Here is an 11060-nt window from a genome sequence, read left to right on the forward strand (position 1 = left end):
TTAAGGCATCACGACTATCTTCAAAGGCCGTGATTCTAGCGGCAAGGAGCACGAAAGCCCCCACTTTTCGCACGATAAGCTTCTTATCAACCCACCTCCCTGGGGTTTTTTTTTCTTTCCAATTGTCAATTGAGCCAGGGACCAGCTCCTCGGAAAAACCACCAAAAATTCACATACCAAATTCGCAACAATGGGAGCAGATAAAAAACGCCAACGCGAGGACGGCCCCGTCGAGGCCACCACCTCTTCCACCGACCAATCCTCCTCCAACCCTAACAAAAGACCCAGAGTCGACAAAAACCGATCCCTCTTCGTCCGATCCCTCCCCCCATCAGCCACCAGCGAGTCCCTCACCAACTTCTTCTCCCAACACTACCCCGTCAAACACGCCACCGTCGTCCTCGACCCTAAAACCAAAACCTCCCGCGGCTACGGCTTCGTCTCCTTCGCCGACCCCGAAGATGCCATCGAGGCCAAGATCAAGCTCAACAACGAGCTCCTCGACGGCCGCAGGTTGAGGCTCGACATTGCCCAGCCCCGTCTCCGCGATGCCGCGAAGGTTAGCACCGAGGTCGCTGCAAGAGTCGTCACCGAAAAGCGCCAGCGGGAGGAGGAGCTGGCTGAGCAGAGAAAGGCGCCCAAGCTTATTATTCGTAACTTGCCTTGGAGCATCAAGTCGTCGGAGCAGCTTGCCAAGCTGTTCCAGCCTTTTGGCAAGATCAAGTTTGCGGATTTGCCCAATTCGAAGGGGAAGCTTTCTGGTTTTGGGTTCGTCACGCTTCGGGGTCGCAAGAATGCAGAGAAGGCGTTGGAGGCTATCAATGGCAAGGAGATTGACGGGCGGACGGTGGCGGTTGATTGGGCGGTTGATAAGCAGACTTGGGAGCAGCACAAGGAGGAAGAGGAGGGTGGTGAGGAGACCAAGACTGAGAAGAAGAAGGCCAAGAAGGCGAAAAAGGAGGAGGAGAAGGAAGAGGAGGAGGACCCGAACATGACACAGGAGGATCGCGATCTGGCGAATTTCTTCAAGAATTACGGCAAGAATCTCGAGGATGAGGTGGAGGATGATGATGAAGATGTCAACAGCGAGGACGAGGACGAAGATGATGACGAGGAGAAGGATTCAGACGAGGAGATGGACGAGGATGGCGATGCCGAGTTTGAGGATGCATCAGACGACGAGGAGGAAGAGGCAGAGCCGGAAAAGAAGCTGTCCACTGACAACTCCACCACCGTCTTCATCCGCAACCTCCCTTACACCGCCACCGACGAGCAGCTTAAGGCCCACTTTGAAACCTTTGGTGCAGTCAGGTACGCTCGCGTGGTCAAAGAGCGCGGCACCGACCGGCCCGCGGGTACTGGATTCGTCTGCTTCTTCAACCACGACGACTATGTCTCCTGCCTCAAGGGCGCTCCCCGTCGCCCTGCCCCCACGCTGGCCAAGCACTCCGTCCTGCAGGACGAAACCCTCGACCCCGAGGGAACGTACACCCTTGACGGCCGTATCCTCCAGGTTGCCCCTGCCGTTGACAAGAGCGAGGCTGCGCGGCTGCAAGAAATGAGCGCGTCCAAGAAGGACAAGGACAAGCGCCGTCTTTTTCTGCTTCAGGAGGGTCAAATCCCCGCTAGCTCGCCCGTTTTCAAGACGCTCTCCGATCAGGAGATCAAGATGCGTGAGGCGAGCGCGAAGCAAAGGAAGAAGCTTATTGAGAGCAACCCGGCGCTTCATATCTCGCTCACCCGCCTGGCGGTAAGGAATATTCCTGCTAATATGGACTCTAAGGCCCTGAAGGCGTTGGCCAGGGAGGCGGTGGTGGGTTTTGCGAAGGATGTCAAGGAGGGGAAGAGGGCGCCGCTTTCGAAGGAGGAGAATCTCCGGGGTGGTGAGCAGGATAAGGAGGCGGAGAGGCACAGGAAGGAGAAGGGGAAGGGGGTGGTTAAGCAAGCCAAGATTGTGTTTGAGACGGTGCAGGGGAGCAAGATTGATGAGAAGAAGGCGGAGGGAGGGGGGAAGAGCAGGGGGTATGGGTTTATTGAGTACACCTCGCACCGCTGGGCGTTGATGGGGTTGAGGTGGCTGAATGGTCATGCGATGAAGAATGAGGCGGGGAAGACGAGCAGGTTGATTGTGGAGTTTGCTATTGAGAGATGCGAATGTTGTGCAGAGGAGGAGGCAGCATGAGCAGAAGATTCGGGAGGAGGGGCCGAGGGCGCCGGGGTCGAGGGCGGAGAGGGAGAAGAGGGAGAGGGAGAGGGAGAGGGGGAGGAAGAACAGGTGGGAGAGGAAGGAGGAGAAGAAGAGGCCGGATACGTGGAATAAGAGTAGCAAGGGGAAGAAGAGTGCTGTTCCCAAGGAGGAGAAGGGTAAGGCGGAGCCGCAGACGAAGGAGGGGAAGAAGAATGCGGAGGCTAAGTTGGCCATGAGGACGAAGATTGTGGCGAGGAAGAGGGAAATGAGGAAGAAGAAGGCGGAGCTCAGGGGTGAGAAGTAAGGCTGATGGAGTTGTTTTGTGTATGGGCTTGAGAGAGATAGATTCGAGCGGTTGTTGTTAGCATTATCAAAGGGGTGTAATTCAATGAGGGTATTATCTGCGCCAATACACCGTCGTGTGTGTGCTCTGTCTACCATGAAATGGAGGCTTTTTACTGCTCGGGAGCCCAACTGAATCACATTTATTTTCATTCTGCCGTATTCCAACCGTTGGAGGTTATTTTGACTCGCATGATGATCTGACTCCTACACAAAATGATGCCAAAAGTATCTCTACTATATACCACCCTTTTCAGTCCGACACGACAAAGGTCCCAAGTATTATTGACAGAATGCGTCTTGTGATCATCCAAAAGGGGAAAGACGACAAGGTGCCCATCTTCCAGAAAGTCCTCTCTCCCCGTCCCCCATTTCACGCCTTCTCCCTCCCACTCCCCTCCCTGACTCCAAGCCAATACAACAAACCCCCCATCCCGACATTCACCCCCAAATGCACCCCCCCAGCCCAGGCAACGACATAAAGATACTTTGGGCTGAAAACCGTCCAAATAAACAAATGATCCCTCAACACCCCACAAGCCCCCATTACCGCAGCCGTCGCCGCGGCGATAAACACCGTCATGAGGGAGACGTGCAACTTGTACACATTTCCCTCTTCCCCTCCCCGCCGGCGGCTCAGCAGATGTTGTCGTTTGCTCAGCAGCAAAATCACCGTCGCCACCGCCCAATACACCGGCCCAGCCCAGTTCGACAAGAACGTCAATATCCCCACAAATGTCGCGTTGTACGTCGCGATCCCATTATACGCCGACGATAAATCGATCGAGCTGATGGCGTTGGAGCCGCCTTGTGCGAAGAACGAGGCGTACTGCAGCAGTAGACTCGACAGCGTAATCTCCCCCAGCTCCAACTCCGGTACATACGAGAGTAGTAGCCTGAACTGAAGATTATAAAGCAAAAAAAGCGGGATATCAGTAACCCGGCTCTGCGTCACCAAAAAAAGCGTCAGCACCGTCAAAGCAGTGAAAACCCCCGGCTGCCCCTGGCTAATCTGCTTCTTCGCCCCCATGAATCCCAGACTAGCAGCCATCAGAATCCCCAACCCGATAAACACCGCCCGCGCTCTCTCCACCAGCTCCCTCCCCCCACCACTGAAATTAATCTCCAGCAGTTTCTTCACAAACTCTGTCAACAATTCCGGCGCATCCTCCACCACAAAGGCAACCTTGAAGGTGAATGCCGCGAGCACAAGTCCAATCGACGTCGCAAAAGAAAGCCAGATTGGCAGGCTGGAGAGGCCAAAGGTGAGATGTTGCTGGATCCAAAAGTATGTTGCCCCGACTAGACACCATAACAGGACTGGGGACGTCTGGAGGTAGAGCGTGACAATGTCAGGCTCTCCAGCGAATTTCTGACCGGTTTGGTTCCAGGATCTGATGATGCGAGCTGCGAGGAGGATCACACCAAAGGAGACAGCATGGGCGATTGGGTGGGCTGTCTTGCGGTTGAGGCCCCGGACGAGGAGGTAGCCGAACCAGGCGGTTGTGCCCCAGTACCAGAAGTGCTGCTCCTCTTCGACGTAGCTGCTGGCGAACATCATTGCGCCGTAGGCGAGAGTGACGAGGGAGAAGGGGATGGATGGGAGGGTGGGGGAGGAGATGAGAGCGAGGACGAGGGCCGAAAGGGCGATTCCAAAACCGAGGAGCATTTGTGGAGTGTCATAGTTGCTCGCCATGCCGGAGAGGAAGGATTGGGCTTCGTGGAGCCACTGCTTTTGTTAGTCAAGGTAGTTGCGGGAAGAGACGGGGGGAACTTACGTTTCCTGCTTTGGGGATCATTTCCTGGTAAAGATCAGGACTGGCTCCTCGGTAGACTTGTTGATACAACTGCTCAAATTCCATGTAACCGGCAGCTAGCTTCTCATCGTCTGTCTCGGGCTTGCCGTCTTCCTTAAAGGACCACTCATACATCTTTTGGCCAAAAGCCGCGTGGGCCACCTGCATGATTTGATCCGCGTTGCGCATGAGAATCTCGGCCTTGACTTCACTGCTAGACCAAAACGGCAAAAAGTCAGGGATGGTCGCGCCGAGGTTGTTCTTGGAGATTGGAACGCCCATCAAGGCGGCAAGAGTGGGCGCCAGATCGGACTGCTCGACGGTGTCGTAGTACTGGAAGTCGGGGTTCTCTGGCAGCGGTGCTTGAAGTCTCTTGTTGAGCTTCTTGAGCTTCGGGGAGAGGAACAACAAGGCTGGGGATGTCTCTCCAGCGGAGGAGGCGCCGTGGTTGCCGGCGTCGTTCATGCCGTGGTCTCCGCAGACGACAAAGAGGGTTGACTTGAGGTAGTCTTTGGACTCGATGGCCTGGTAGATTTGCTTGACGATGCTGTCCATCTCGTGCTGCTTGTTGAGCATATGGGGGCTGTAACCGTCAGTACCACCAGCACCTGTCCGTTCACCAGCAGTGGCTTACCTCCTCGGCCCGCCCTTGTGCCCAATATGATCCAACCCAAGATAATGCAAAACCAGAGTATTCCAATCCTTCCTCTCCAGTTCCTCTGGAACATGCCTCGTGACGTTATTGTCGACCTCGGTAAAGTCCTACACAACCCCTCAGTCAGCCCCCTAAACCGCCTCTCACAGAGCCATCCCACCTACCGAAACAAAAAAGCTAGTCGTCCCCTCAAAGCGGTCAAACATGCCCGGAAACAGCTTCAACCATGTATCATCTCCGTACATGACCAGCTTCCCCTTCTTCTTCCTCTTCATCTGCGCCAACCACGTATCCTGCGACGCTAAGCTTGAGCTCTCATCCCCCTCATCCAGGTTAAGCACCACATCCAGGAACGAAGGAATAGACCCCGTGGTTATCGCCTTGAGCCGTGGCATCGTAACAGTCGGCGAAGTGGCATGTGCCGTGAACGGTAGAGCACCCCCATCGCGAATCAGTCTATTCCCTTCTCGGTCAGCCTTCCCCCCCCCCCCCATTTGCGCCGGACAGTATTCAGAGACGTACGATTGGGTAAATTTGAAGCCGCTGTTTGCTGTGTAGACAAAATCACTGTCGCAAAAGGGTCAGCATAAAGCGCACACTGTATGAAGAGGGGCTAAGGGGGGAAATACCTCCGCAACGCATCAACAACCATAAACACCAGCTTGTCAAACTGCGCCTTTGGTGGCTCGCCATAAACGGAGCTCTCGCCATACGTCGCAAGACCAGGGAGAAGTGGCTTGTAGGGAAAAAACCCCTTGCCAAAGACGAATATGGCGATTGGAACCAGAAGATTGGCTGCCACCAGCAGCAGAGTGCTCAAAATGCCGCCATCGCGACTGCGACGCGGCGACATGTCCAACTTTCTTACGCCGGTATCTGAGGCGCGCGTGAGCAGGAATTGAAGCTTAGTGGGGTATGGTAAGAGATGTCTTTTTTTCTTTTCCGAAGGAAATTCCAGTCTATTGCGTACAGCAGGCCATCCCCAAAAACTCCAAGAAGAAGAAAAAGAGACAATTGTCAACTCAGTTTTCAGAGATAAGGTTGAACATATCCATCTTGGTGCAGTTTGACCCCATGTCTTGGGATTTGGACCTTCTGGAATGTCTGAAGCAGCAGGCGGGGTTCGTGATTGGACGGAACCCTAGTCCAAGATTGGCCCCAGACGTCGAGGCCCCACACTTTGTCGCAAGCCGTTGCACCAAAACGGCAGGTCTGAACACCATGAGGAAGGTCTTTGATCAATCTTCGCAAGCTAGCAAATGGGGGAAAACTGTGGCATGACACAAATGTATTTCTCACGAGATGGTGCCCTCCTCTTCCGGGTCATTGCCACCGAGTGACTGTTGCTTTCCACCGAGGGTATCAGAACTCGCCTTGAATCAGACGAGCGTCGACTCCAACAATTTTCCACGACCCATTATTAACGCCAGAAAAATGACCAAACGCCTGAACCAGTCCAATGTTGCGCTGTCTCCATGCTGCGTGTGCCTCCGCTCCGTCAAGGCAATGACCCTTGGCCCCTTGTCTCTCCTCGCCCATTATAGGCTCAGAGCTGAGTGGCCAACTCCAAGTCTGAAGCTGGCCATGGCCCCGATGTGAATATTGACCTGTTGGGTATCAAAAAAGTAAAGCCTCTGAAAGACCACAAAACTCATTTCTTCTTGCTGTTGGTCTTGGGGCCCTTCTTGCGGAAGACAATGTTGGACTTTTTGCCTCTCCGCTTGCGCTCCTTCTCCTTGTATGGCGCCGCTGGCTTCTCATCAACCTCCATGGCAGCTGAATTATGTCAGTTTGAAATTCACTTGACTTCACTCCGAGAGTCAAACTCACCCTCCTCCTTCTCAGCCTCGACCTCCTTGGCCTCCTCATCCACGGGCTCTGCAGACAGTGTTAGCACATATTTACTCAGTTGTGTTAAATATTTCCAGACATACCGTCGTTCATCTCGACCTCCTTCACAGGCTTGGGCTGCGCAATGAGCTCTGCCAACTTGGCATGTAGACGCTCAGCACGAGCCGCCTCGACAGGCCCGAAGACATTGGCCTTGAGTTTCCGGTTGTTTTGTTTGATAGTGCTGGCTCTCGAACTCTTGCCCATTTTTGCGGTTTGTGTGTGTAAAGTGAAATTGCTGGCGAAACGGAACTAGCAAAACTTCTTGGTGGTGGTGGTGGTGAATGGGAGCAACTTGGTGAGTGAAGATGGGGCCAAAAAGTCTAGGCACGGATAAGAGCATGGGATCAAAGTTGATTTTTTTCGACGCCTCGATAACCAAAACCCTGGTCCAAGCTCCAAACTTAGGATAAGTACTGGTACTTTTTGGTGGATACCAAATTCCCCTGTCGAACTCTATTCCCGCACAACTTCAGGCAGCCAAGACCTCCAGACCAAATCAACCATTTGTACCCGAGACTTTCTCCGCACTCGGTCGAGGATCCGACGGCGACAGTGGCAGTACCCTTGCAAAAGGGCAACAGTGGACGATCGCTGGTCGTGGGCTTATCTGCCGCCCAACTCCGCCTTTTTGTATCGACGACCACCCTAGAGTTTCGCGACAGCGCAGAGCTGCCGGTGACGAGGGCGTCAAAGTCTAGCAGGTTACACGCGTCTCCGATACTTCATCAGCCATCACAGCATCCAGGATATCGAGTTTGAGCAAGAATCGCTTCAGGGCATCATCAACAGGCTGCGCGCACCCGCTTCTTACCCGTAAACAAACGGGACCTAGAGACCCCGGAGACCGGGAGAGAGGTGCGGTGCATCACTCCTTCCTTCCCTCCTTCCCGCGCCCTCGCCCCGAGAACCCTGGGGTGGCTGCCCTGTTTAAATATTGGAGGTCGGCGGCCTGAATTTGCCGCGCCCTCGCTCTCAAGGACATCGGGCCATGGCCGACAAGACAGCCGAACTGCAGAACCTGACCCGCACCGTCCAGAATCCTGCTCTGCAAAAGACGGTGCTCCAACAGATATGTCAGGTCAATGGCCTCGCTAAGACGGGCAACAAAGTCGATCTACAAAGGCGGATCACCCAACGTGAGTCCCTTCCAGTTCTTTTCCGGTTTACTTGCTATTTATGTACAACCCTACCTATGTTGCGTTTCATCCCACGCTTCAATCGCGCAGAGTGACTAACTGCCTACCTCCAGAATTATCCAGCGTGTCTGAAAAGCAAGATTGGCAGCAGTTCAAGGAACTCCGCAAGAACATTCTGGCGCGTGCCACTCCTCCAGCATCTCGTCCTATAGCCACTCCTCCAGCATCTCGTGCTATAGCCACCCCGACAGCCAGCCTGCGGTAGTTGTTCCGCAAGCTGCCCTCCCAGCTGTATTGTACAACAGTCAGTCGCAATACCAACCACCACGACCGGCGACCCCGCCCCAATATGCTACCATGGCGTCCTCTTATGGCTCTTCGGGTTATCGGGCGGCATATGGCGGCTACAACTCCCACTCGGCCGGGATGCCCATCCAGAAACCACCACCTGCTCGACTAATCGAGCATTTTGCCTTTAAGTCGAGCCCTTTCTACGAGCTGAGGCACCAGCTGGGCAAACCCCGAGAGTTGGAGGGTATGTTGAATTATATATAGAGTTACTGCATCTGCTGACAACGCAATAGTAATGACGAGTCATAGGAACACGGAAAAGATCGAGTTGAGAGGGTCGGAGATGTCTGTGTGCGATGAAAACCCATCCATGAGGGTTCTGGTGTTTTGTGCCAACGGGACAACGCCAATTCAGGACATTGCCTTTCCTTATCAATGCGAACTACGGGTAAATGGCGAGGAGGTCAAGGCCAACTTGAGAGGGTTGAAAAACAAGCCCGGCTCGACGAAGCCTGTCGATGTGACGCACCTGTTGCGCTTTCGACCTCCGAGCTATACCAACCGCATCGAGGTGACATATGCCCTGACTCAAAAGGTGCCCACGGTGCGGCAATCCCTGCGTGGTGACCTTTGGAAACGCTAACATTTTTGCTGCAGAAGTTTTATCTGTCCGTGGTCCTCTGCAAAACGACCACGGTGGATGCTCTGGTGCCGCAGATCAGGCAGAAGATCCGGAAGGAGCACGTTATTGATGAAAGTAGGCACACGGTTATTGTTTGTGTTTGTGGATCATTGCTGATATTTGTTCGCACAGTTACCAAGGCGGCCAGTGATCCAGATGTGGTTGCGACATCGCAGAACCTGAGCCTCAAATGCCCCATCACATACATGCGTCTGACAAATCCATGCCGCGGCGTCAAGTGCAACCACATTCAGTGTTTCGATGCATCTTCCTATCTCCAGATGCAAGAGCAAAGCCCATTGTGGGTGTGTCCCATTTGCAACAAGGTCACCCCGTTTGAGCAGCTGGCGATTGATGAGTAGGTATCCCTGCGGTGGTTGTTCTGCATGTGGTTTGCTGACATGTTATCCAGGTACGCGCGTGACATCTTGGCTCGCACATCGGAATCTACGGAGCAGGTCACCATTGAGCCAAATGGAGAATGGGCTCTTCCTGGTGCCAAAAAGGACACAGGAGTTTCGAAGAGTCAGGAGGCTAGCTATATTGACGACGATGATCTCGTGGTTTATGAGAACCCCAGCAAGCCAATTTACAGCTCTGCACAGCATCCGTCGAGTGCTGCTTATCTGGGGACGCCACAGAGTGGTGCTTCCAGAGACACCTCTGCTGCACCCCGGTCCTCCAGCAAGCGATCCGCTCCCGAGGTCATTGACCTGATTTCCTCTGACGATGAAGATGATGCCCAGTCCGCAAAGCGCCCGAGGTACTACTAGAGGCAGGATATTGATGAAGTGGGAGCACTTGGCGCAACAGTGTTGAGACGAAAACGCTTCCCCCAGAGCCGGTCGAGAGGACGTTACCGGGACTGATTTGCACCGTAAAGAGGAGCATAGCAGGTAAACCCGGCGGTGCACAGATACACAAATCGGGTTTGGTTATGCGGTGTGAATCTGGTGAGTTGGGGACAGGTCTGCTGGTGTGATGTTTTTGATGTGTATAATTACAAAACCCCGGGATTTTTTTTTTTGCATTTCCCGATTGTGGCTGGGCATGGCATTGGCGTTTTGAGCGGGAGCAGTTTTCATTTTGGACGTCATCACAAACGGGCAGCCGGGACGGAGCGGGAGTTGACTAGGCTGCGGGCTAGGGAATCTTGTGCAGCAGGTATTCTTTTCTGCTAGGGAATGAGGGTTGATATACCCATGGTTTGTGGATTGTTTTTAAGCCATTGGTTGCTTTGCGACTAGAAATTTGGTAAATGCTTTATAAAAGGTGGTGTGATTGTGGTGATGTGGTTGTGAGAGTGGACTGAAGTTGGGTGAAGCAATGTGATTTTGTTGAAATGTAACAGCTGGCTTTGGGAGATAGGCATTGAATGTTTCAAGCAGTTGGCATATTTTTTCAGAGTTTAGAAGCACCCAGGATAGATGAGATGGTTAGGATTTGTTTTGTCATCAGGCCCCTGAGATATACGTCTTAGTTGCATATTTTGTATAGTTACATGCGTCTGGCCCCACAGTCCCTGGCTTGGCTTGGCTTGGCTTGGCTCTGTGCTTCAAGCTCCCAGGGAGCAACTGGCGGGGATCACTTCTTGTTCAACAACTTGCATCATCTCGAGCTCCAACTTGCAACAAACAAACCCGCGATTTCTAAACTACCACCTCACCTCCCCGACGCGACATCCTACAATCACCCCACCGCGAACTGATTGACCACATCCAAAATGTCCTTCGACCCCGTCCCCCCACCCTACAACCACCTCGATCCCACCGCGCGCTTCCTCTCGTCGTCGGCGTTGGATTTTTTGTTGATTGAGGTTGTGCCAATGTCGTATCGGATAAACTCAGAGATTTCTGAGGGTGAGGGTGAAGAAGAGGAGGAAAGGGAGGCCGCGTTTTACCGGTTGGAGGGGATAGGGTACCGGGTTGGGCAGGGGCTGGTGGAGAGGTTTGCGAAGGATAGGGAAAAGTTTGGGGACGCGCTGGATGTGATCAAGTTTTGTGTGTAAGGATCTTTGGGGGTTGGTTTTTAGGAAGCAGGTGGATAATTTGAAAACTAATCATAGGGTGAGTTTCTT

General features: G+C 53.4%; 4 protein-coding genes across 4 annotated transcripts; 2 read left to right on the forward strand and 2 right to left on the reverse strand.

Moving 5' to 3' along the window:
- Positions 1-190: 190 nt before the first annotated feature.
- PODANS_7_10590 (uncharacterized protein) lies at positions 191-2182 on the forward strand (the record flags this gene model as incomplete). Its single annotated transcript, XM_001908392.1, has 1 exon — positions 191-2182. The coding sequence occupies one exon, from the start codon at positions 191-193 to the stop codon at positions 2180-2182; it is 1992 nt and encodes a 663-aa protein (XP_001908427.1).
- Positions 2183-2903: 721 nt separating this feature from the next.
- PODANS_7_10600 (uncharacterized protein) lies at positions 2904-5834 on the reverse strand (the record flags this gene model as incomplete). Its single annotated transcript, XM_001908393.1, has 5 exons — positions 2904-4259; positions 4309-4909; positions 4961-5088; positions 5146-5548; positions 5611-5834. The coding sequence occupies 5 exons, from the start codon at positions 5832-5834 to the stop codon at positions 2904-2906; spliced, it is 2712 nt and encodes a 903-aa protein (XP_001908428.1).
- Positions 5835-6632: 798 nt separating this feature from the next.
- Positions 6633-7078, reverse strand: PODANS_7_10605 (uncharacterized protein; the record flags this gene model as incomplete). Its single annotated transcript, XM_001908394.1, has 3 exons — positions 6633-6757; positions 6812-6859; positions 6916-7078. The coding sequence occupies 3 exons, from the start codon at positions 7076-7078 to the stop codon at positions 6633-6635; spliced, it is 336 nt and encodes a 111-aa protein (XP_001908429.1).
- A 1289-nt stretch (positions 7079-8367) lies between these two features.
- Positions 8368-9756, forward strand: PODANS_7_10610 (uncharacterized protein; the record flags this gene model as incomplete). Its single annotated transcript, XM_001908395.1, has 5 exons — positions 8368-8545; positions 8595-8896; positions 8959-9058; positions 9116-9341; positions 9396-9756. 5 exons carry the CDS (start codon positions 8368-8370, stop codon positions 9754-9756), a joined length of 1167 nt encoding a protein of 388 aa, XP_001908430.1.
- Positions 9757-11060: the final 1304 nt, after the last annotated feature.

Source organism: Podospora anserina, chromosome 7 (assembly GCF_000226545.1).
Source record: "Podospora anserina S mat+ genomic DNA chromosome 7, supercontig 1".
NCBI lineage: Eukaryota > Fungi > Ascomycota > Sordariomycetes > Sordariales > Podosporaceae > Podospora > Podospora anserina.